Source organism: Pteronotus mesoamericanus, unplaced genomic scaffold, assembly GCF_021234165.1.
Source record: "Pteronotus mesoamericanus isolate MK-2021 breed Mesoamerican mustached bat unplaced genomic scaffold, CSHL_Meso_final contig_657, whole genome shotgun sequence".
NCBI lineage: Eukaryota > Metazoa > Chordata > Mammalia > Chiroptera > Mormoopidae > Pteronotus > Pteronotus mesoamericanus.
This window is the reverse complement of record NW_026555229.1, coordinates 15,293,426-15,319,879: the sequence shown is the minus strand read 5'-3', so window position 1 is coordinate 15,319,879 and position 26,454 is coordinate 15,293,426. Positions and strand designations below refer to the sequence as shown.

At 39.9% G+C, this 26,454-nt stretch overlaps 1 protein-coding gene across 1 annotated transcript in view; it reads right to left on the bottom strand.

Annotated features, from left to right (window-relative positions):
- Positions 1–17,652, bottom strand: part of ATRNL1 (attractin like 1) — a 498,803-nt gene extending 481,151 nt beyond the window's left edge. Inside the window, exon 1 of the mRNA XM_054581578.1 lies at positions 17,366–17,652. Within this exon, the coding sequence (XP_054437553.1) occupies positions 17,366–17,652 (287 nt within the window). The remainder of the gene's footprint in view (positions 1–17,365) is intronic.
- Positions 17,653–26,454: the final 8,802 nt, after the last annotated feature.

Below are 26,454 nucleotides of genomic sequence, written 5' to 3'. Positions count from 1 at the left end.
CAATTTTAAATAGGGGCAGTTAATTGAAAACTTTAAAAAGCAACAGAGCCCCACTGAAAAAAATAATTTAAAAAATCTAATACTAAAAACTACCATAACCAAATTCATTTAATGGGCAGGTTTAACAACACATTCAATACAGCTAAAACAGGGCGAGAGATCTAGAAGACAGCTCTATAAAAATATCCAAACTACAGCAGAATGATTGAGGATTCAACCCACTGGGTTTGGATCACTCCTCCACCAGGGAAAATCCCAACCAGCTGGGTCTCGCTGAGGACAGGGGACACGTAGAACCCGGGTGTGGAAGAACAAAACCATAGATGTCAAATACAACCTTGTAACAGATTATAGGAACAAGGATCCTAACAGCTTTGCATAGTTTCTACTTGCTTGTTATATATACATCTTCTTTCTCCACATTTTGGTTTTACATACAAGTTGTTATAAATTAACTTCACAACTTAGACTTTAGATAATGGAATATTCAGTCTGACTACAACGGAATATGAAGATTAATTAAGCTAACCAATGAGCGATTAATGACTCTTGGAACTGTGTTTCTTCATTTTGGACACTTGGCAAAAGGGTATCTTCTTAGACAGAAACATAGAGTCGTTTGGATGTGGGGGAGCTCACCTGTGTTTAGAGGGAAGCATACAGAAGCTGAAAAACTGAAGGGTCGATTGTGCCAGTTACCCATTGCCTCTCACCCCAAAATTCACACAATTCACCTATGCTGTGAAAATTGATCTGGGCCCTTTAAATCTCTTTTCTTTGCCAGATGGCATGGTGCGAAGCTGGCGAGCTTTGTCAGTGGAGCGCAGTGCAGAGACTGCGGGAGCAAAGAGTCCCGCTTCCTGGTTCCCATGTACTCAACGACCTCCCGCAGCTTGCTGGCTCCTCCAGCACTGGGCCCCTACAGTACCTTAGGGCCCGTAGCACCCAGCCACCAACAGGTCCCCCGGCACTGTCCCTCGGGCCTCCAGAGGAACACTGCCCTGGGAATAGCTTTTCCCAGCATCCTATACGGTAACCATGGCAAGTTCCAAGGGGCAAACGTCAAGCAAGTTCCATCAGTGCAGGATTACAGCAGCTTTCGTGACATAAGCCATAGCCATGCCATGGCCTCCCAACAAGGCCTGGGCGTCAGGCCAGGAGGTGGGGACTCTTACATGCCCTGTCTCCTCAGAAGGGTGTGGCTGCTTACGGCTTATGGCTCATAAGCAGCCATAAGGGGCCACTCCTTGTGTCTACAATTGCAATACTTTTCAAAATTCTCTTTACTTCTTCCTAGCCAAGTTCTCATTACTCTAATCCCCGTTACAGTCAATTTTTTTTTTACATTAAATTTTTCCTATTAAAATTACCAAGTGATCCTCTTTCCTGACTGGACCCAAACCAATCAATAATAATAATAAGCAACATGCAAAATAACATCACAACGGCATACCATTATGCACCCAATAGAATGGCTAACATTTAAATGACTGACTGATAAAATATTGGCAAGGATGTGAAGAAAAAGCATTCTCATAGGAATAAATCAGTAGGACAACTTTAGGAAGTAATTTAGTACTAACTGGCATACTTGAAAACAGACACATCTTAGGGAGTGGCCGGCAGCATAAGAACTACACCCATATCCTCTCAGATCCTTTTATCATTTCCTTACACCCCACGCCGAGGGTGCAGATGTGGTGGTAATAACCCACAGCAGGCTATATATAACATCCCAGTGACTAAGGCTTCCCCTGGGAAACCAGTGGAAAGTGATGCGCTGACTAATGCAATAGGCTTACGCCATATCTCCATCCAGTATTTGAGAAATATTAGAGTAGCAGGGGTAATTACAAGGACTGTGGAATTAGTGGATCGCTGTTAAAAGCCACTGATATGCTAAAGAAGGAAAACGGCAGCAGAGTGCCTTTAGGGGAAGACTTTGCCGTGCACAGCTTTGCCCTATAAAACTCAACTCAACTCAACTCGCGGACCGCCAGTTCTAGATCCAGTGTGAAAGCCAGGGCACTATGTAACATTTAAAGGAACCCTCTCCTCCTGAGGAGGGGAGATGAGGCTGAACAGTGAGCCCAGGACCAGATTGCGAGAGGAGCAGAATGACAGAAAAGGTTTCATTCGCAGCTCTGCCGAAAGGTCAGTACCGCAAACAGGGCCCCACGAGGAGGTAGAACCGGATGCCTACAAGGGTGCCGCGGGACGGATGCCATGGAGAACCTTGAACCACTGGATGTTTTTGGACACTTTGGGCCTGTGAAAGTGTTCTTTAACCAGGGCTGACAGTGAGAGAAATAAAGTCTCAGCCTCTTTAACATGAATACCCTTTTTAAATGAAGCTATAGCAACAAGTAACACCAGAAATGAATTAAATCAATCAATGGCAAGTGGCTAACGTCAACATACATCCCAAAGTATGCAATTAGTGGTAGCGCCGTACACAGGAACCTCACACAAAAAAAGATAAATTAAAAGTCCCCAAATGTTTGAAAATGGAGCGACAGACTTTTAAGTCACAACAACAATTAGAAAATATTTTTAACTGAATACCAAAATCACAACACATCAAAATTTAAAAGATGAAGCTAAACCAGTGTTTAGAGAGAAATCTATAGATTTAAATGTGTATAGTAGGATGTTGATAATCAAGTACAGCTCAAGAAGCTAGAAAAAGAACAATAAATTAAACAACAAGAAAGTATAAGGAATGGGATAATAAAAACAGAAATATCTGAAATAGATAAGTAATATAGTAAATTTATTTTCTGTACTATATGACTAAAGTCTGGCTTTCTAAAGACTAATAAAATTAATAACCCTCTAGCAAAACTGATCAAGAAAAGTGGAAAAAATATTAATTACCATTATCAAAAAGGAAAGGAGGACCCTCACTACCAACGCTACAGAAATAACATGATATTAAGAACAACTTATACCAATGAACTTGACGTTTTGGATGAAATGCAGAAGTTCTTTTTACAGTACAACTTGACAAAACCAATACAAGAAAAAATAAAAATTACAAATATCCCTTATACAAAAATCCTAAACAAACTACTATCAAATTTAAGCTGGTATATATGTTTGAAGACTTGGAGGTTCATGAAATTGTATATCTTTGGGGAACTGCAAGTGATTCAGTGGATCAATGAGTAATGTCTAAAGAGAAGACTATACAGGGTAATCTATATGACACCGGTTATAAGAATAGAGAAGAAGCATTTAACAGTTATTCAGATTGGTTCAAGGAAGGAACTCAAGTTTAATTGCACTAATCCCTTGAGCAACTCAAATTTACTTTTTTTTTCTTTTTTGCATTTAATTCACAAAATCACTTGCTGACACATTACAAAACCATCCTACACCTAAAATGAAATGCCTTCAGGAAAAAAAAAAATCAGCCAAACAGAAGGCATTCCATAAGAACATTGAAAGGCAAATAGGAACAATCACTGCTGCCTGAGGCAAAAAAAAATTAGAGTAAAAGCGAACAATAAATACACCAAGAGCCTGGGAGAAAAATGTGGGGAATGAGATTCTCTGAAGAATCAGGACATTAAAAAGCTATCTAGGGCATGAGCCTGGGGATTCAGAAAGCCACATGCATGTCCAGGGTAGACTGCATGCTCAGAAAAGACTTTCACCAATGGCTAGTTGTTAGGCTCAGAGCAAAAAGGAAGTGAAGGCTAAGGCAGAGTCATGAACAGCCTGGCTAAGGACTAAAGAAGCACCACAACAGTGTCCATCTGCGAAGCCTGGGAGAGTTCTCTATTTTTCTCTTGGCTCCCACATTCAAGGAACTTTACTAGAACACTACCTGGCCACAAGCTAAAGGAACAGGGAGTTTAGAGACCACACGCAACAAAGAATCCAGTCATAACAAAACTAGTTTAGAAAAGTCACGAAACAAATACACAACTACGTAAGCAATAGAAATGAACCCGCAGGAGGGGGAGGGATTGGATTTCTAGAGTTATCATATTATAATAATCAAATGTCCAGTCTCCAATCAAAAAATTACAAAGCATGCAAAGAAACATGGAAGTATGGACCATTCACAAAAGGTAACAGAAACTGTCTCTGAGCAGAAACACAGGCTTTGGACTTGCTGGACAGGCTGACTCAACTATTCTAAGTATGCTGAAGAGCTAAAGGAAAGCAGGAAAACGACACCTCAATGAATAAAGAGCATCAATAAAAATTTAGAAATTTTCTTATCACAGCCTTAAAGTCATTATTACTTCCATTCTCTCAAAAAGCAGGTGACACAAAGAGGAATCTTGTATAAAAGTTTCCTCCGGTCCTAAGACTAGGTATAGATTCCTCAGTAGAGTACATCAAGAAATCCTTCTCCAGAAGTTTCTAACTCACAGTTGCAACAAACCCTTAAAATCAAAACAGTGCTAATTGTAAAAAATTACAAAACCAGGGCTGAACCTAACAATACCAATGGTCGGGTATGATAAATTAAGACTGTGTGATAATAGTTTAGAGCCTCAGGAACTTAATATTTTTAAAATTTCTAATTTGTTCCATGACCCTATACACCTACATCTGTTTCAACATCTACAGTGTAAGAATATCAGTGTGACACATTCAAAAAGCACCTTAATGCGTAGTTATGAAATAAATAGCTCTTTTTTATTTGGAAATTTGAGGACAGGCAGCCCTGCTTTGCAAATATCACCTATTCAATACAACATAACCCATCTTCCCCATAAGGAAGACGCACCCCAAACTGCATGAGGACATCGCCTCTTTTCCCTCCAGAACCCCTCTATTTCTCTACCACTGCACCTTCTCAAACTGATCCATTCCTGTCCTATGTTTCTCAACTCCTTACCCTTAGTGTAGAATACATTGGGTTGGCCAAAAAGTCTATTACGCTTTTTTCTGTACTATGGCTCTTACGGTGCTTAGTTGTCTTTAACCTCATTCAAACCAATTTTTGTTACATTGTATTGTGACAGCTGTCATATCAGCCCACTTTTTTAAATAAAACCTATCAAAAATCAGTGAATTTTTGTGCGGCCATTTTAATATTGAATACGGAAGAAAATATGCAACATTTTCAGCATATTATGCTTTATTATTTCAAGAAAGGTAAAAACACAACTGAAACGTGAAAAAGATTTGTGTAGTATATGGAAAAGGTGGCGTGACTACCAAACAAGTCAAAAGTGGTTTGCGAAGTTCCTTGGTGCTATTGACATTTTGGCCACATAATTCTTTGCTGTGGGGCTGTCTTGTATATCGGAAGGTGTTCCACAGCGGCCCTGGCCTCCACACACTAGATGCCAATAGAAGGAGAGAGCCACCATACTCAAAATATCCAAATCAATAACATTATTGGTGAAAAGGAAAAATGTGGGGTTTTTTTACGGAAAAAAAACACAACAGACTTTTTGGCCAATCCTCCTCCAAAGAAACACATACGCTAAGAGCTATCCCTATAACTCTGATCTCCCCTTATGAGAGGATGTGAAGAAACTGCTCTGCTTCTCCACCTCAGCTGCACAATAGGAGGAATCCATGCAACTACCCACTCTGTTCCACCCCCTTCAACTTTGGGGCAACAATTACATAGACTTAAAACTCTACTAACCACAGCCCCTAAATGCCTTCTCAACCTTCACCCCACCTCCCTAACCTAAAGCCCCTACCAGGAGCCTATCTTTGCCTCCACTTAGTGCCAGCAGGTTGCCTCCTAGCCACTTCCTCTTCTAGAAACTCGGGGGTGGGGAGGACCGACACAAACCAAGGTGAATGGGATGGAAATTTCGTTCTCACTGCCCAGAGACAGGAGTAAGGAGGGAAAGCCCCTGCCACCTCTGCCACAAGAGCAAGTCCAGCCCTGTGTCCTGTCTGGATCTCCTGTTTAATGTCAATGTCCTTCACCTTCCTGCTCGACCCAAGGCCTCCCACTGCAGAACCATCTGGAACTGTTCCTCTTCGCCAATGCAGAAGTCTTACATTGCAACATCACACGCTGACCACCAACACCCGGTTTTCAATCTTTCCCTACCTCCTTATATTCCAACTGTGTAGAGGTCTCTAGAAATTAGGTAATGCAGTTCAGCTACCCAAAAGGTAAAATGGGCCTTCTGCATGGCTACTATTTCTCATGTTTCTACAATGCAGTCTAAGTTTCGAACCATTACCTTTTTTATTTTTTAATTTTGTGGCACTCCGGTTCTTAAGTTGAGAACCGCATTGACATGTTCATCTAGATCGGGACCACATAGGCTACTGGCCTATCGCCTGTTTGTGTAAATGAAGATGTATTGGAACACAGCTACGCCCATCTGTTTACATATGTCTGAGATTGCCAACGTGCTATATGAACAGAGTTGAGTAGTAGCGACAGAGACCATCTGGCCTGCAAATGCAAAAATACCTACTCTCTGGCCCTTTACAGAACGAGTTTGCCAGTTCCTGTCTAGATGCCTGCCGCGTGCCCATGCCTCACCTAGCTGGGACTGCCCAACCTAGAGGACCTGATCAAACAAGCTTGCTGAGCTGTATACACCACAGGCGTGACCACTGCTAAACGCAGGAAAGCCAGCACAAACACGAAACAGAACTTAATCAAAGTACTGTTCTCTGTCCTGGCCATGAATACAAAACTTGACTAAGACATTACAGAAACAAGAAAATTCAATTGTTTTTATACTACCAAGCCTCTGAAACCATAAATCCTGTTTGTCAGTGGCTTTCGTTCTAGTGCCGGCATAACCACCCCACAAGGATCCATGCAGGGTGGGCTTTGTACACGGTCCTTACGTGCAGTCTTTTTTAAAACAGTGTTCTTAATTAAAATATTATTTAATAGTTTATTGATTTCTTTTTAAACATCCATTTTAAACAAAATGGATGAAGAGGACCTCGAGAGGATATTCGCTGGAATTAATTTTCCCTCTCTGCGCTCCGATCCGTTATTGTGTTACCCTGTGCTGAGCTTGGGTTTGTTCTCCTTCCCTTCCCGACGCCTTCTTTATCCCCCGGCCCCACTTCCGCATTCTCTGTCCACCTGACCCCATACGTCTTTTGCTTGTACATACACCGTGACCGTTCTTTGGGTTTCGTTCCCATAATATCGTGATTCTTACCATTTTGAGATCTGACATCACTTTTGAGAATCTTTTAAAAGCTATACGCTCCTGCCTACAAAATTCATATAAATAACATTTCAAATACAAATCTGAGGATTCACTAACCACTCACAGCCCTCCCAGGAACCTGACATTAAAAATTCCTGTTACACTAGGCATTCAAATAATCAACAAGCTAGTAGAAAAATAAAATACTGCTACATCTTAGAGAACTATTTGAGAAGCTTAGATTTTTCTTTTGGTATCTTTGTGTACCGTAAAATGCACCCATTCGTATTAACTTTATAAAGGACAAGTAAGAACTCTGTAGAATATTCCCTTTTCACTGAATGAAAAAGACATAACTGAGAAACTGAAAGTAAAAGGCAACACTTAGAGGAGCTGCAAGAACCTCAGCTTGGTCACTTAATGGGGATTTGAGTCAGCTTCCCTAAGTCTCAGCTTCCTTCTGAGTTATAATAGTTATAACACAGTTATAACAATAGTAACGTACTTCATAAGACTGTTTTAAAAATACAATGAGATAAAACATCAAGTGTTCAGTAAAGGAGGAAAGCAAACCCATGCAGAGCTCATGGCACACGGGCAAAAACCGATCTCAAACCCTTACCAGTCTGGTACCAAAACTCATTCTCTTAAGTAACCCCTACACTATCTGGAAATCCAGAAGATTACGAGCTTGTAATTCAGAAGAAACCTCTTAATGAAGAGCGAAAGATGGCTTGATACAGAAAAAGGGCCAGACAGACATGATTTCGCAACTCCTCTGCCACTTAGTAGCTATTGTACTGAGCATAAATAATTACTTCAGGTCTTCCATTATCTGCTTCCACTGTTAGGATGAGAGTAACAATATCTACCTCACAAGATTTTCATCAGCAATTTTTTTAAAAAGGCAATATATGTAAAAGCTTTTTCCCACCGTGTTATACTTCTCCTCTCAATTCAAAATTTAAGTTTTGAAATACTTGTTTTAATACCATTAATATTATTCTTACATGAAGTAAGATAATAAATTCTATTTTCTAGAAAAAATCCATTATCGGCGTAATTACACTGTCAAAAAAGTACAAATGAAGCCTGGGATTAAACTTAATACATCAACACATGGAAAATGCTCTTAGGTTTTCAATTTTTTTATGAGACACAGGGAATCTACTTGAAAGTTTCTAATTTGCACAGTGCTTTTATTTTCTAAATGCTTTTATTTTACCTATAAAAACAATGAGTATTTCCCCCTCCCTGCTGGGGAAGAAGGTGGAGGTGGGGTCCCTTCAACCATTCCTCTGGGCACTGAGCAAGTATCAACAAAGACCGCCCCTCCCCCCACCTCCCCTGTGCGGTGCAGCTGCTGCTGAGGGGAGGGGCTGGGCCACCTCTGCCCCACACTGAGCCAAGGGCAGCACACTCCTAACTAGAGAATGGAAGAAACATCTCAAATTAATTATCTAAGCTTTCCATCTTAAGAAACTAGATTAAGAAACGCAAATTAAAACCAAAGGAAGCGGCAATCAATGAAACTGAAAACAACAACAAAAATAGCAAGAATCAATGAAACCAAACACATATTCTTTGAGAAGATCAATAACAAGTGTCTAGCCAGAATGGGCATGAAAAAAGGAAGAAAGCATAAACTGTCAATATCAGAAATGGAAGAAAGGCTATCACTATAGACCCCACAGACTTTAAAAGGATAGTAAGGAAATAGTAGGGACAATTTTATGCCCATTAGTTTAAAAACTTAGATGTAATGGACAAATTCTCTGTAAGACACAATCTACCAAAACTCACTCAAAAAGAAACAGATAAAATGAATATACATACATCTATAACAGAGGTTGAATTCGTAGTTGCAAGCCTTCCCACAAAAACAATGCCAGGCTGGGGTGACATTGCTGATGGATTTTACCAAACATTTTGGAAAGAAGTACAATACCAATACTACATACATTCTTACATTAAAGAGAAAAGGGAGCACTTCCTAACTCATTTAATGAGTTAACCAAAGACATTGCAAGAAAAGAAAATTACGGAGAAATCTCTACCATGAACATAGGGGCAAAAATCCTCAACAAAATACTAGCAGATCAAATCCAGCAACATATAAAAAATGGAATATATTGCAACCAAGTGGGGTTCATCCCAGGAATGTAAGGCTGATTCAATAATTGAAAATCAATCAATTTATTTCACCAATATCCACAAACTAAGAGAAACCAAATGACCATCTCAAGAGCTGCAGAAAAAAAAAAAATGTGATAAAATTCAACATCCATACATACTGATTTCTCAAAATTAGCCATAGTAGGGAGCTTCCTTAACCTAATAAAGGGCATTCACAAAAAAAGCCTGAAACTAGTGTGATACTTCCTCTTTAAAGAGTGAATGTTTTCCATTTCATATTGCGAACAGGCAAGGATATTCACTCTTACCCCCTTATTCAACATCAGGCTGAAAGTCCCAGCCAGCACAAAAGAGCAAAAAGAAAAGGAAAGCGCATGTAATTGGAAAGACAGAAGTAAAACCGCCTCTACTCACAGTAAACATAATTGTCAATGTAGAAAATCCAGGGAATCTCCAAAAATAAAAGCTACTGAAACTAAGCAGGCTTAGTAACATGCAGGATACAAGGTCAATATACAAAAATCAATTTTATTTCCACATAATGAAAATGAACAATTAGAAACTGAAATTCAAAGAAACGCTATCAATTATAACAGCATCAAAGGACAAAAACTTTTTAGGTATAAATCTAACAAAACATATGCAAGATCTGTATCTGATAACTACAAAACACTGATGCAAGAAATCACTGAAAACCTAAATAAATAAATATGTCATGTTGATGGGCTGGAAAATTCTTGAATCAACATAATCTCAATCAAAATCCCAAAAGAATTATGTTTTTTTTAGAAATTGATAAACTGAATCTAAATCTTATGTGGAAAAGCACATGAACTAGAGTAACCAAATGAATTTTCAAAAAAATAAAACTTGAAAGCATCTCACTATGAATTTCAAGACATATAAAAATACAGTAGTCTAAAAAGAGAGGAATTTTAAAAAAAGGTAGATAGATGGATCAAAGAAACAGAAACAGTATAAAGATAGAGATATGAATTAATTTTCAACAAAGGTGCAAAGATATCAATGAAAAAGGTATAGTCTTTTCAACAAATGGTCATTTCACAATGAAAAAGGGGTCAGTTCTCAAGAGGATATAATATAAAATGTCATGGATCTAATAACAGTTTCAAAATACATGAAGCAAAAATAGGTTAAGACTACAGAGAAAAGTATATAAATACAAAATGATAATTGAAGATTTCAGTACCCCTCTCAATATCTGATAGAAAAAGACAGAAAATCAGAAGTGTTAGAAAACTTGCACAACCAACTTGACCTAACTGAAATTTACAGAACATTCTACCCAGCACAACACACACACTTTTCACATGTACAAGGGTATTTATTAAGATGGACAGTATTCTGGCTAATAAACTTTGAAGAGAGTCTAATTATACAGCCCTATACATATTAAATAAATTGAATTTGTAGATATATATTAAATAAATTTAATTTACATTAAATAAATTGAATTTGAAGTTAAAGAAAATGCCAAGTCTCAGGGCTTCACTGGTGAATTCTACCAAACATATAATGAAGAAATAACACCAATTTACATAAACTCTTCCAGAAAACTGAACAGGAAGGCACCAGCTCATTCTATGTGGCCAGCATTATCACCCTGACTCTAAAACTGGGCAAGAATATTACAAGAAAAGTACATACCAATACTCTTCATGAACATATATTTCTAAATAACTTCATGAACAAAACTGTAAACAAAATTTTAACCAAAAAATGAACAATATTTCATATATATATATATATGAATGATGGCATTAATCTCAGGAATGTAAGGTTGGTGTAATGTTCAAATTTTAAATACTGTAATATGTTGTATTAACACACTTAAAAAAGAAGAATGACATAATCTTAACAGATGCCAAAAAAGTATTTAACAAATGTAATATCCATCTCTAATAAAACTCCCAGCAAATTAGAGAGAAGGGAACCTCCTCAGTGTAATAAAAAGGATTTACAAAAAATTTACAGATAACTTACTTAATGGTTAAAGATTAAATATTTTCCCCCCCAACCAAATCAGGAACAAGACATCGCTGACCACTCTCAGCTGTATACATCATTGTAATAGAGATTCTAGTCAGCGAAACAAGGCAAGAAAAAAGAAATAAAAGGCATCCAGATGACAAAGAAAGGATTAACAGTCTCCTAATTTGCTGACTACATAATCATCTATATCAAAATCATAAGGTAGCTACAAAAATCTACTCCAACTAATAAGTGAATTCAGCAAGACTGGAGGATACAATATTAATATACAAAAATCAGATGCATAATAACAACAAAAAGTCAGACATTGAAGCTAAAAAAAAAATACCTATCACAACTTCAAAAATATATAAAATACTTAGGAAAAAGTCTGACAAAAAGGTTGTAAGATCTGTTCACTGAAATTTTTTAAATATTGCTGAGACTAAAGAAGACTTTAAAAACTGGAGAGATATACCATGTTCATAAGTCAGAAAACTCAATATTGATAAGATGTCAACTGTCCCCCAAACTGACCTATGGATTCAACACAATCCCACATAAAATCCCAGCAACATTTTTCTAAAAAATAACAAGCTGATTCTAAAATTCATATGAGAATGCAAAGGAATTAAGTAGCCAAAATAATTGAAAAAGAACAAAACTGAAGGACTTATACTCCTTGAATTTAAGACTTATAAAGTTGCAATAATCAAAATAGTTCCAAAATAGAGACACACAAATATATGAACAACTGATTTCAACATAGGTACAAAGCCACTTTAGCAGAGAAAGAAATCTTTTCAACAAATGATCCTGAAACAATTTAATATTTATATGCAGAAACAATGAATTATGATCTCTCACCATATGTAGAAATTAATTCAAAATGGACAATAAACCTAAATGTGAAATCTAAAACTACAAAACTTCTAGGAAAAAATAATCAAAGAAAATATTTGGTTTAGGCAAAGTTTCATAGATACCACAACAGAAGCACAATCCATAGGAGAAAAATTGATAAACTGCAACTCATCAAATTTAAAACTTCTATTCTTTGAAACGCTATTAAGAGAAGGAAAAGATAAGCTCCAGCCTGGGAGAAAATATTTCCAAATGATATGTCTGGTGAGGAAACTATATCCAGAATGGGTAAAGAACTCATAAAAGTAAGAAGAAATTTTTAAAATGTGCAAAAGCTTTAAAAGATACCTCACCAAAGATCTATAGATGGCAAGTAAGCACATGACAAGATGCTCAACAACCTTAGTCATTAGGGAAATGGAAATTAAAACCACAATGAGATACCACTGCATTCTTAGTAGAACCATTGAAATTTAAAAGATTTACCATATCTAGTGCCTGAGGATGTGAATTAACTAGAACACTCATACACTGCTGGTGGGAATGTAAATGATACAATTACCTTTGAAGATAATTTGTCAGTTTGCTAAAAAGTTAAACATGTATCCAGCATAGAATCCAGCCATTCCACTCGTATTTACCCAAGAGAAATGTCCATACAAAGACTTCTACCATGAGCAGTTTCCAGAAGGGCCGAATGAATATTGGAAACAACCTTAAATATCCATCACTGGATGGATATTTAAACTAACTGTGGTGTATATGTAAGTTGGAATACTACTCAAGAATTAAGAGGAATACATTTCTGATACATCATTAATGAATCTTGAAATAAATATGCTGTGTGAAAAAAGCCAGGCAAAAAGGAATACATAATGCATGATTCCAGTTTTATGAAATTCTAGGAAATGCCAACAAACCTATAGTGACAGAAAGTAGCTCAGTAGTTGCCTGGGGACAGGGAGAAGCAGCAGGAAAGAAAGGGTTTGGGGTGTCATGGATATATTTATAATCTTGATTGTGGTATCATTTTCAGAGGTATATCAAAACTTTTTAGACAGTTTACTGCATGTCAGTTATACCTCAAAAAGCTCTTAAAATAATTTAAAAGACAAAAAAATAATTTAAAGGAAAAATTACAATTGCAATTATTCATTTTGAACGTACTAAAAAGAAAAAAAATGTGCTACAAGAGTACATAATAAGGGGTAACATAGCTTGAGGAGTCCGAAAAGCCTCCTTAGTATAAGCTAAGATTTGAAGGATGTTTAGTAATCAACAACAACAACAAAAAACCCTACCCACCTAGGAAAAGAGGGCTCAGAGAGAAGTCATAGCATATGCGAAAATGCTCTGAGGCCAAATGTGACGTGACACTTCCAGGGACCTTTGAAAGACCACTGCAGAAGAAAGGACAAGGGAGTCTAGTCTGCTGAAGGAGCCAAATCACGCAGACACGTGGTCTCGAAAACCATGCTACCAGTAACTTACTTTACCAGTTCAGGATCTTAGAAACACTCAATTTAAATAGCTTTTAGATTTCTACTATGTGATTTTTAATAATTAAAAAGTATGCATAGATATAAATTACATATTACAAGTTAGTTTGAAATAAAGATGATGAGGGGACAGGGAACATTCCATTTAACTTTATAATTACTGCTAGTTTCCCTACTATTAATAACAAGGATTCCAAATGTGTGTGTGTGTGTGTGTATGTGTGTGTGGTAGTAACTTAAGAAAAACATTTGCACATTTAACCCTACCCAATTTTGTTTCTTATAGCAACCTCATTCCTAATGTCTTCCTTTTGCTGTCACTAGAAATAAACACTTGCATTATAAATGTGTGAAATTCAGTATCCATATTTGACTAACCTATGAGGTTAAAAAAAATCTATATATATTGAATATGTAATAAGATTTAATAAGTGATTTTAGAAAATGTTCAATAAATGTTTAATAATAAATTTACGTTTGCAAATTATTCACAATATGAGATATTTTCCAATCTCAGAGCATCACTTAGGTTATTTTGTTTACCTGACAGAAACTAGAAGTCATAGCTTCCTGATCACATTGGCAAGAAAATGGACATGTGAACACAAAATATAAATGTAAATATGAATCTCAACTACTCTAAAAAAATTTGAAACAATCAGCTTCTAAAAGAGAATGCTATTTATAGCAAAATCTTTTGTAGCCTAATGTTATCCTAAGCTATTCAACTAAACGCTACTTGAATTAGCATGTATCATACCCTTGATTATTGCGTTTCCAATTGGCACAGTCCTGCTCTGATTCTGGCCTAAATCTTTCAGTGTTGCTGTAGCTGAAGATGAGTGTTCATTTTGTTTTACCTATGTGAGGAGTGGCTTATAATTCTGAGTGTTTTACTCTTTTCAAGTGGAAACACAGAGAAGACGGGAATCAATGCTAAGAGAACTGAAGTACCACTTTTGATATCACATTTGCTTCTGTATTTTTCCCCCCACCATCAATCTTCCATTCTAAAGAAGCATTTGGAGAACACTCTTACCCCTAGTGAAATCCCCATAGTAGGAGAAAAAAGCTAAGTTACCATGGAACCAGCCAATTAATTTTGACACCTGCTTACCAAGATTGATCATTTTTGATGTCTGTTTGTTAGTTTGCTATCCTCCAGTTTTGTAAAAGATTTTCAAGATAATTAATGAAGTGAGAATTTCCAGTTAAAGTCTTTCCCACTGTGTTATTACTTCAAGCCACCATCCTCGAATAAATCTTTCTTAGCTTAGCGTGTACCAGGGAGAATTCTTTTCTTCTAAATTGATTCTTCTCTTTAACATTAAATATCACATTTTATTTACCCCTAAGAGCACACATAACAAAACACAGAGTTGTACCAGTTTTTTTTAACTCTAATTAATAGCCTGTATTCTACAGACATATGAAATGTATTCTACTTATCCACAGGGTACAATGAATCATAGGAAATTACAGCTTCCAAGGACATGAAGAACATTCAATGATTAGTTCAGGGTTTATTGCTATTTAACTATATCTATATTTAAAAAGCTATTCCTCTTTTCCTCATTAATGTATTGTGCTTATGAACACCCTTTCTCTGCTATTGAAGCTAGTTTTAACTTGATCTGTAATCTTTCTTACTAAGTGGGACAAACATCTGCTCATGGGGCTACAAGCTCCTGATCCAGCTGATTCTTGAGTCCACTACCATATAATGTAGACAGGAGCTTCCCAGAGCAGTAGCGATTTTGTCCTCAAACAGATGGAGCAAATCCACCCATGCAAAGGCCAGTATCCCTAAATTACATAGGAATCAGGCAATCTTCCTACTTATGCACAAAAAGATATTTAAAAAATGGATATGGCTTTTTTCATTGTTGGCTCCCAGTTTATAGGTTCAAAATCTTGCCTGCTGAGAGTCTGACAGCTATACTCATAGCAAAAGTTTAAGGACACTTAAGTAAAATAAATAAATAAATAAAAGGCATACTGCCCTAGGCAGATACCTCTGCTGATAGAGAGCATCATCCTGATACGCCACAGTTGCTGGTTCCATTCCTGCTAACGGCACATACAAAAACCAACAATTGAATGTATAAATAAGTGGAACAAAAAAAATGATTACCTCTCTCTCTAAAATCAACTTTTAAAAAGGCTAACAAGCACAATACAATATGCAATCTTGAAACCCTTTTTTAAATTTTAATTAGCATCTCTCCCAAATTTTAAAAAATATCAAGAAATATATAGTGTTATACTAATTTGTGGAAGTGTGAAGCTAGGAAACATTTCAACCTATTGCTACAAATGAATTCCATAAAATTTTATTTTGAGCTTGCACTTTCCCAAAACCTTCTGTAAATTAATTGAAATAGTAGGATCTACTTAAAGTTAAAAAGTGTCATTTTTTTAAAGTACATTTTTACAATGAGTTTTCAGGGCATTGTTCTTTATCAGCAACAGTGCAATAAATAAATAAATAAGTAAGTAAATAAACACAAATACTGTGTTTAGATCTCCCAGGAAACTTTTCTACAATACATTAATAAGGTGAACCATATCCCTACCTTTGTCTTAGCAGCCAAGAGGCATTTCACTTAGATTTTGCTATCGTCCGGACAATAAATGTTAGCAATCTACATAATGTAATTTCAGAGCCACCAGCCAGCCAGAAAACTTCCTGCGAAGTATCTAGAAAGCTGAGAAGTTGACAGACTTAATGCCTTAAGTGCAAGCTGTCAGATAGCTACCTTAACGTCCTCAACTATCGTATTTTCAGCTCCCCCGCATCCACCCTTTTCTTTTCATTTCGGGCAGGAATGCAATAAACATCATCCAATAGGGAGACGGTATCTTCACTGCTGTAAAGCAAAGTCGTTAGGGCCTTGAGCTTCAGAGAAACCGAAGTGATGCTCTAACACAACAGCTGACAGTGAAATAACCAGTTAGGAAACTCCATTATCTCCCCCACGTTAAAAAGTCCGTGTATTTCCTTCCCCAAAGTCACTCTCCTATTTCTCGATTCATGACTGTCCTCACGAATCCAATATAGCATATCGGCTAAAAGCAAACATGCTAGAGTTCAGCTGGCTGATGTGGAATCACGAGCCTGCCCTTCTGCTGTGTAATCCTGGGCAAATTACTTAAACTCATTGCCTTGATTTCTGTCTGTAAAACCACTATAATATGTCTAGTACCTCACAGAGTTGTGAGGCACAAATGAGATAATCCACGCTAGGCGCTTCGAACAGTGTTTGGCACACAGTAAGCCCATGTTAAATTTTATTTATGATCACCATTATTATTAAATAAACTGTTAGCAGTGGTTACCTGTAGAGAGAGAAATAGGATGGGCGGGGGGAGGGGGGCTGGTATTGGGAGACCATAACTTTTAACCTTTGCACTTCTGAATTGCTCGAATGTTTCACCATGTCCTAGTACTACATGAATTACTTGCATAATTTTTGATTAAAAATAGCGTCCTAACAAAATGGTGTTGGGCACCGTAACTGAATGTGGAAATGTTGATGAGCAGGGGACCAGAAGTCGAGAAGGACATCTGGACCATCGGGAAAGGCTTAGCGTCCAAAGCGGTCACTGCTCCTGGCGGGGCCGGAGGTCCCCGTGGCCCGGGGGTTGCAGTGGGGAGCGCGTGCGCTCCCGGCCCAGGGACCCGAGGCCGCGGGGAACCGGGGAGGCCGCGACGGGTGCGGGGCAGGGCTGAGGTTCGGGATCTGGCGAGGCACTTACTTGAACCTGCCCTGGCAGTGCTGGCACTGGTCCCCCACCCAGCCCGGGTCGCAGACGCAGGTGGAGTTGACACAGCGGCCGGAGAAGCAGGAGCCAGTCCTCTCGCACGGCTTGGACTGGGACACCTGCGCGTAGAGCGCCAGGTAGAGGAAGCCATAGCACAGCAGCCAGTTGTTTCCGTCCAGCAGCCAGGAGGAGGCGCCCCCGCCGCCCGCCGGCCGAGCCCTCCAGAGCCCCGGGGCGGCCGGCTGCGGGGGACCAGTGCGGGCCGGGGCCCCCGGCTCCATCTTCCCCCGCGCCCCTGCCCGGCGGGGCTGCGCTCGCAGGCACGGACAGGGATGCTCCAGAGGGGGGATCCGGCCGGAAAAAAACTGTGCCCCCGCCGCCGCTTCTGCTGCTCTTCACCACCGCCTGCCCCAGTCCCGCTCGCCGGTCGGGAGGGACAGATCCCGACCGCTGTCGCCTCCGCTCGGCTCCCTCCAGTCGTACTCGGGCATCGCCTCTTCGTCTCCTGACCTTGTCCTCAGCGGGCCGAGCCCACCGCCGCGGCGCCCCGGGCCGAGCCGGAGGCGGGGAGCGGGCAGCACCGGCTGCGCGGGGCGCTCCGGAGGGGACCTGCGGGAGGGGACCTGCTGGAGGGGGAGGGGACCCCGCGCGCGGCCCCGCCTCGACCGCGGCTCGCGCCAACTGCCTCGGCTCGCAGCCCCGCGCGCCGGGGAGGGCGGGGACCAGCTGGAGCCCCGAGGTGGGCGCGCCCAATGTGGGAGGGAGGACTTGGGAAACGGGGATCAGCCTCGCTGCGCGAGGCCCGCGGCCGGCCGCCCCCCAGCAGCCCTCGTCTCTCCCGTGCCGCTAGCCAGCCACCGGGGATGCGGCTGGAGCTCGCGGGGCGTGGGACTGCCTCCCCGCCTCTCGCCTGCCCACGCTCCCCCCACAGGCCCAGCGCGTGGTCTCGCCCCGCCTTAACGGGGACCCGGGACTCCCCCGCGCGCGCCCATCCTCCCGGCCCAGGAGCCGAGGGGTGACTGGCCCCCCAGGTGTGGTTCGCGTGCCCGCGGTGCCCTTGCCCGCCGCGCGCCGGGGCCCCCCTCGCACCCGCGCCTGCTGAGCCCCACAAACGAAGGATCAGCTTGGGACCGGCTTCGCAGCTTCAGCAAAAGAGAAGCCCTTCGCGTCCGCCGTCTACAGCTGCAAAAGTGCAGTGCTTTTTTTCCAGGCGCTTCCCCTTCCTCCGCCCCATCCTCCGGCGTGTTTCTTCTTCTTCTTCTTCTTCTTCTTCTTGTTCTCCTTTTCTTCTTCTTCTTTTTTTTTTTCTTAAAAGAGAAAAACTCCAACAACACGCGTAGAGCTGAGCATGTGCAGCAGGCTAAAGTCTTAAAGGCACCGCAGTCAGAGCACGTTGTGGGGTCTGCAAGAGCTGGAAGGGTGGGGGGCGTGGGGGGCTACTAGGATCCGGCACTGTCTCTGCTGAGGGAGTCTCCAAAGGGGGAGCAATTTATTCCACCGAAATAGTGCCCCCCCTCCCCCAACTAGATCTGCGTGGTTGGGAGCTCCCGGCGCGCCACCCCTCGCCAACGCTGCCTCGGAGCCCCAGGTATCTCTTTTTCTCTGTGTCAGTGTTTCTTCCTCCATCTGGGACAGTATTCTGCCTTGAAAAATATTGCAACATCGGGGCTTTTGTTGTTGTTGTTGTTGTTGTTGTTGTTGTTGTTAAGAAGAGCAGAAAGGATGCCCAAAATGAGCCGTTTTCCTTCCCAAGCGGCAATTTCTCCTCCTTTAGATGACTTTCCAAGATTTATTGGCATCGGCTGAAATTTTTGCTTTGTACTTTCTCGTGCCTTCTCTAAACAGGCCGTTTGAACCCTGCGGGAAGGAAGCCGGTCTACAAATTGCAGCCCTGTGTCCTCGCGTCGCCGCGAGGTGGCCGGACCCCCACCACAGACGGACAGACAGCGTGAAAAGGAATTGAAATCTCCCGAAGGCATTTCTGACAGCAAATGAAGGAAAGTTTCCGTTGTAACCACACAGTCCTAATATTATTGTTAAGATTCACCTCCTGTTTAGCTGGGGCGTCATGCACCCACGTCATCTCTTCTACTCTCTAATCTCTATTATCCCCACTTTGCCGATGAAATCCCCCATTAACCCCATTTTACAGATGAGGATAGAGACGCTGCAAGGTTGAAAGGTTTGTTGATGGCAAATCTGGAGGAAGCAGTGAACCGAGCTTTAAACACCAGTCCTCTGGCTTCCGTGCCTTCTCCCACCGTTGACCAGGCTGCTTCTATTAGCAGATAATTTGTTGTACTTTGGAGAATAAAATTCAAGTGTTGGCTTTGTTTGAAAACACCTCAGCAGTGACTTGAGGGAACAAAGGTTCAGTAAGAGGTGGCTCCTTGGGAAGTAAAAAGAAAAAGGAAAACAATGATTTCTATTTATAAAACCAAAAAAGAAAATCACGTTTCCCATAATACCAATATGAGAAATGTCATCCTCAAACCTTAAAAAGTAGGACAGCCCCTTCTTCCTTTCGCATATTTTCTATATCAGGATGCTCCCCAGAGACCACTGGAGACAGGCAAAGAAGGGAACATTCTGTCTACATTGAAAGGAGGGTGTGGTTCTGGAGCACACCTTTTAGTTTGCGAGACAGTAAAATCTAGAACTCTTCCGAGTATTAGCCATACATGAACAATCTCTGCCACCTTCTCCACCCTTCTCCTCTGCCAGCCAAAGTTTCAAGCCGGCCACATTTTCTCCCATCTAATGGAGAGTTGCTTTCACTCTTGTGGAAAGTAGCCAAGCCCTTACAACCATCACTGCATGTGAAGGCAATTCAAACAGGACCTTGCAGCCCCTTTAACAAGAGAGACCACTGCTCCGCCATAACACCGGCTGTAGTCTATATTCCAGCTAAGGATTTGCCAGTTAAAATATCTCTCTTTTAATCTTGTTAACACTATAATCAGCTCTGTACTTCATGTTACACCGAAGAACATGCAGCCCCACGGGCCTCCTATCAACATGGCCTTTAGAATTAAGCTGACTATATTAAATGTGCATGAAATTATTCTCATTAGGATCTCAGGACTTCCACTTGCCCTATATCCTACTTGTCTTTGAAATTCTTTTGGTCAAGATGTAGTGAGTAACTATTATGAATTTAAGCAAGAGAAAACAAAGATGAATAAAACTTGAGTTCTACCCCTGGATAAGTTTATTTTCTATTGGGCTTACTAGATTGTGCCTTACACAGTTGAGTGTCTCATATTGAAGAGATGTAGGCACAGAAACCTTAAATGATTTAGAGCAGTTGCCCAAAAACTCAGCAAGGAAGCTCACCTAGAATCTTGACTCAGTATCTTCTATGATCAAGAAATTTAAAAACTCCAACATGTTATCTCTTTCCTCCAAAGAAGGAGAGTCAGCATCCTAGCAATGCTATACGACACTACAGTAATTCATAGTATTGGCAACAGCAGTCATAAATCCAGCGGCAATGTGAAATTTTACTCCAAAGACACAGCGAGGGGAAAGCCAGTTCTACTAAAGTAGGATGAAACTATTAAGATTGAACTATCTATTAAAATTTCTCCAAGGGGAAAGATAAGAAAAATATATTTGTTTTCTGCACAATTAGCCTTATTATCAGGACCTTTAGCTATTTTGGGGTGTGTGTTTCATTTCCATTCATGCCATTTAACGATGGTACTATAATATGATGGGCAAATCTAAAACTTTGTATTGCCAAATTGTTTGAAGGAAATTCAAATGATTTTTTTAAAAGAACAGAAATGATAGGTCCACTGATCTCTTGATTGCTACTCAAAAAAGTAAAAGATACTGTTGGGATCAATAAACCAAAACATCCCCTTCTCAGTTGCTTTACTGAAAAATGATCTCTATTGTGGTTATTTATTCGCATTTGACTTCTACGAGGCTCCTGGAAGCAGCCAAGATAGTGAGAGCTTAGAATTAAGGCAGTATTTTTGTGACACTGATAAAGTATGAATAGTCTGTGAGATTACACAGTAAAGGAAAAAAAATTCAATGTTATTTTTTTTCCCGGTTGAATTCATTGGGGTGACATTGGTTCGCAAAACCACACAGGTTTCCCATGTACTACAAATAAAATAATCCCCCGCATACTGCATCATATACCCATCACCCCAAGCGAAATTTCCTCCCATCCCCGCCCCACTGCCTTGCCACCCCCACCCAGCTCCTACCCTCCCCCTGCCCTCTGGCTAGCATCCCACTGTTGTCTGTGTGTCTGTGTGAATATGTATGTTCTTTGGCTAATCCCCTCACCTTCTTTCATCTGGTCGCCCCGCCCCCCTCACCTTGGACAGCTGTCAGTCTGCTCCATGTATCCATGCCTCTGCTCCTATTAAGAAAAAGCCGATTTTAGATGCCCATTTAAAAAGTATAGATGGAATTTAAAATGTTTATATGGTGATAATCTGAAATACTACCCTCCGTCCCACCCCAAATCTGACACTGCTTTCTCTTAGTTCTTTCCTTCTACTGGTTTCTGTTGCTGCCACACTTGCAAACACACACATACTCTTTGATCCTGCCAATTTTTCTACTTCACACATTTCAAACATATTGTTATAAGTAAATCCAAGGAAATAAATCCAGAGAGTCTAAATTCACTAAATCGGGCTAATATATTTTTCTAAACTGGGAAATAAAATGAGCATCCTTAAACTTTCATTTTAAACACTCAAACTTGTTACTAAAAAAAAAAAAAATCTGATTGCTAGTGGTCAACTACAGAAATTTGACTTTTGTGAAATTTAATTCAATAAAAAATATGAGCTAGGACTTCCTGCTGAATGTACGGGCTGAGTATGTGCATTGACCTCTGCTCTAAACTCTACTAACATGACAGTAAAGAATTTTTTTTTATTATTTTAAGCTATAAACTCACAATGACAAAGAAAATGGGAAAAGAACCAACTAGTAGATGAGAGGGGTCAATGCATTTGGAAGGGTCAGTGCATTAGAAGAAGGGAAGTAAATGGAGACATGGTAATTAACATACGTATACATGCTTGCATGAAGAGTAACAATAACAAGCCTCAGGGAAACCTCAGGACTCAGGGGCAAGATATACCATGGAGAGGAGGGGTGGGGGTGGGACTCTAACATGATACCCTGGAGAATGGCTGAGGGCAATATAAGCCTCCCTCCTTTACCCCAGGATCGCCCTAGACCCTACCCCGACAGGTTTAATCTCTTGAGAAAATGAATCAGAGAGTCTCCAGACTTAGAGCCCCAGGCCTGATAAAAGTAGGGAAGAGGGACACAACTGGAAATGGAGAGATTAAGTGAAAAGTCTATATATGGAATGGTAAGATTTCCCTGCCCCCTTTTCCTACCTATTCTCAGAACAAGAAGAGCCAACTGAAAAACCCTTAGGCAGAAAGAAGACTGAAGGGCGCTCATCTCCAAAATTAAATAATCCAAGAGAAATGATACTGTCATTTGGAGTCTCCAAATGTAATGCATCTCCTCTGGATCAGCCTGCCAGTCAGTAAGCTTCACCCAATCATTTATTTTTAATGACTCCCTCTTAAATACAAACAATAAATGTTCATCAGACATAAAAGACAGAAACAAAATCAGAGAAAAGGAAATACAGTCAAGTGATAAAGGAAGATTTTGCAACCATGAAATGAGAGCTGGATACTCTTAAAAAAACAAAGAACATTCAAGGGACACAAAAATAAAAATATGGTCAACAAAATTAAAATGCAATAAAAAGTTTAAAAAAATAAAGTATAGGAAATCTCCTAGGAATTAGAATGAAAAAACAAAACCTCTCCTCTAATTGAGAAGGAGAAAACTAAGAAAACAAGAAGACTAATTAATGGCTGTGCATAATAGACACTATTTTAAAATAAGTATTTATAATATGTGTGCATTTATTAATGTGATAGTACATTAATGCACCACTCTTTTGTAGGGCAGATAAAATTGGTTTGTATCAATTTCTTCAACATAAGAAAATGTCCCAAAACTAAACTGAGCCTCCAGATGAAGGACTCACTACAGCCTAAAACACTGAGTTAAAAAAGACTCATGAAGCGATGAGGAGAAAGGGAAAATCCCATAGATTGGAAATAAGAATAATAGTAAACTTCTCAACAGCAAACCTAGATGCTAAAAGTAAGTAGAGATATAAGGAAAATTATTTTCAACATAGAATTCTATACCCAGCCAAGCTATCGATCAAGTATCAGAATAAAGACATTTTCAAACATGTAAACGTTCATAAAAATGTTTCCCTCTTAAAGAAACTTACGGAGAATTGAATAAAGGGAGAAGAGACTGAACATAAGAGAACTGTGAAGAGATATCCTCACATGACAGACAGCTGTGCCCCAAGCCAACGGAGCACCCAGTCCAACGGAGGACTGGGAAGAGAGCCATCTAGGAAAACAGTGTATATGAGTGTATGGAATTGTTTGAGCTTTTGGAAAAAATACTAATAATATTTAACAGATCTTGAACTATTGGGGAGGAAAATGGAATAAGCACACAGAAATCTAAATAAATAAACAAAATGAAGCAATCGTTGACTAGAAAAAAAAAAAAAGAAAAGGAAACCGAAACAACATGGTCCAGCAGTAATACTTACATAATCATAATAATACAAACACTAACTATTGACTTAACCAAAAATTATAATGTCTCTATTGAAGAGATGGGAGAGGCGTAAAGATGAAAAGTGCTAAATTCCCAATTCCTTAATAAGAAGTAATTGTATGCCCAAAACTGGTAAAACCAGAAATAGCAGTATAAGTATACTATGTTTAAGAAGAGAGTTGAAAGTTTTTTCCTTTTACAGTGTAGGAAAGAGGGTCAAAAAGTGCAGTATTTTTTTATTAGACTTTAGTACTCTTTGAAAATTAAAACTTACTTGTAAAGAAATCCCCAAAATAATAAATAAAAATATGGGTTTATTGTTTAAAATAAAGAAGGTGGCATATGGCCTAAGACTCAAAGAAACATGAGTTCGATTTTATTTATTTATTTATGTATTTATTTAGAGAGAGGGGAGGGAGAGAAACATCAATCTATGAGAGAATCAATGCACAAGAGAGATGCTGTGCACACAGATGCATTGCCTCCCGCATATCCACAGCCGTGGACCTGGCCTGCAACCCAGGCTTGTGCCTTGACCGGGAATCAGACCTGCAACCTTTGGTCTACAGGCTGGCAGTCAGTCCACTGAGCCACACCAGCCAAGGCAAGTTTGATTTCTAATTCTTCCACCTTTATATTGGTTACCTTTGTATGATCCATTAACCACTGGGCTTCAGTTTTCTCACCTGTAAGATGGGAATAGTCAAACTACCTGTCATCGTCCATTTAAGAGCTGAGATGATGGTCCAAACAATAATGTGCAAAAGCACCTAGTAAATGGTAAAGCACTATGCAAACTTTGATTTCATTTTCATCAAAAAACAATTACTCTTAGGAATAATTCATTCCTACCCCAGGTGAGGGAAAGGATTTTTTGAGAGAGATTTGGGTTGATACAAAACACAAATACAAAAGCAAAAACACAAAGAAACAGGCAGAGGTATAAAAAAGCCACATTATTTTAAAGATGGATCTCGTACACTTTACAGACAAGATGCTGGGACCCAGAAAAGAGAAGTGTCTTATGCAGACTCACACCAGTGACAAGTGGCAGAGCTAAGTCTAAAACCCTCGTTCTCCCGAAATGTAGTCCAGTTTTGTTTTTTGGTTTTTGTCTCATGTCTCATGGTTCAGGCTAATATGAAAACTTCTCAAGTTAATCAAAGTCATCCTTGCCTAACTTCAGAAAGGCCTTTCAAAGCACAGTAAAGATAGTGACTTGCCCAGCATCACACAAATTAGCGACAGCACAAGCAGAGCTAAGCCTAACAAAGGACAGGAGCCAAAGAATGAAACTTAAACCAAAACCTTGGAACCAAGTGAAAGTTTGCCAGCACAACAAAGGGCAAACATTAAAGGCCCAGGTCTGAGTCTGCAGCATACACATTATCAATTAATATCAGTTAACGGGCTGACGGAAGTGCCTGCTCAAGCATGGGAAGAAGAGCCAGAGAGGAAATAGGTATACTTAAAAAAAAAAAGGCGTGGGGAGGGGGGCGGGGACGGCAGTTTGACAGGCCAGGTCAGCAGCAGCAAAATTCTTCTTGAAAATAGGGATGTAAGAATTTGCTCTACTACCTGGGAGAAGGATGTGAGCAAGAGACAAGAAAAGCAGAGGAAGAGAGTGCATGAGGGCACTGCCCAGCGATTGACAAAATGTGTCAAGAAAGCGTATCTAAATTTGGAACTCTCCAGGCCATTGCAAAACATCTAATAGGCTTCCCTATCCCCTCCTCGCTGGGAAATGTTGAAAGAAACGAGTACACCGGGAAGATAAAAAGCTGAGGGGCCTCCTCCATTGCATACCCAGCAAATCGTTTGATGGAGCGTTCGTTTAAGAAAAGGGAGGAAAACACTCTTAAAATATAGTTGTCGATAAAAATGAACAAAGGTTCAGCCTGAATCAGGTGACAAAAAAGGAAATATCGCTCTTTTATACTCAGAAGCCATAATTTTTCCCCAATAGATAATTCTAATTTCCCAAAATGACTGAAAAATCACTGCGCTGTGCTGCATCGTCTTACATCCAAATAAACCAACTTTCAGAAGTTTCATACACTGAAAAAGAGTGCCATCCAACCAACACAGAGAAGCACTTGTGGTGCTTCCTATTAGGAAGGATTATGTTTGAGAAAAACCCAACTGCTACAGTCAAACTCTTAGCACATTGCCCATGTACAGATAAACCAGGTAGAATTTCTGTAAACCTTTAGTCAAGTGGAGGTTTCTTTCATGTTCCATCTGTTTAAAGAAAAAGTGAGTTGTATAAGAAAAACAGGAAGTACTTAAAAAAACAAAAGCTCCCAAGTGAAATAAACAATTCATAAGAACAATAACATACTAGCTTTGAGAAAGCCGCGTGAGGTCCTGACATAAGAAAATATGTTTATGTTTACAAGGAAGAGAGCACTAAAAAGAATTATGGACCTTCT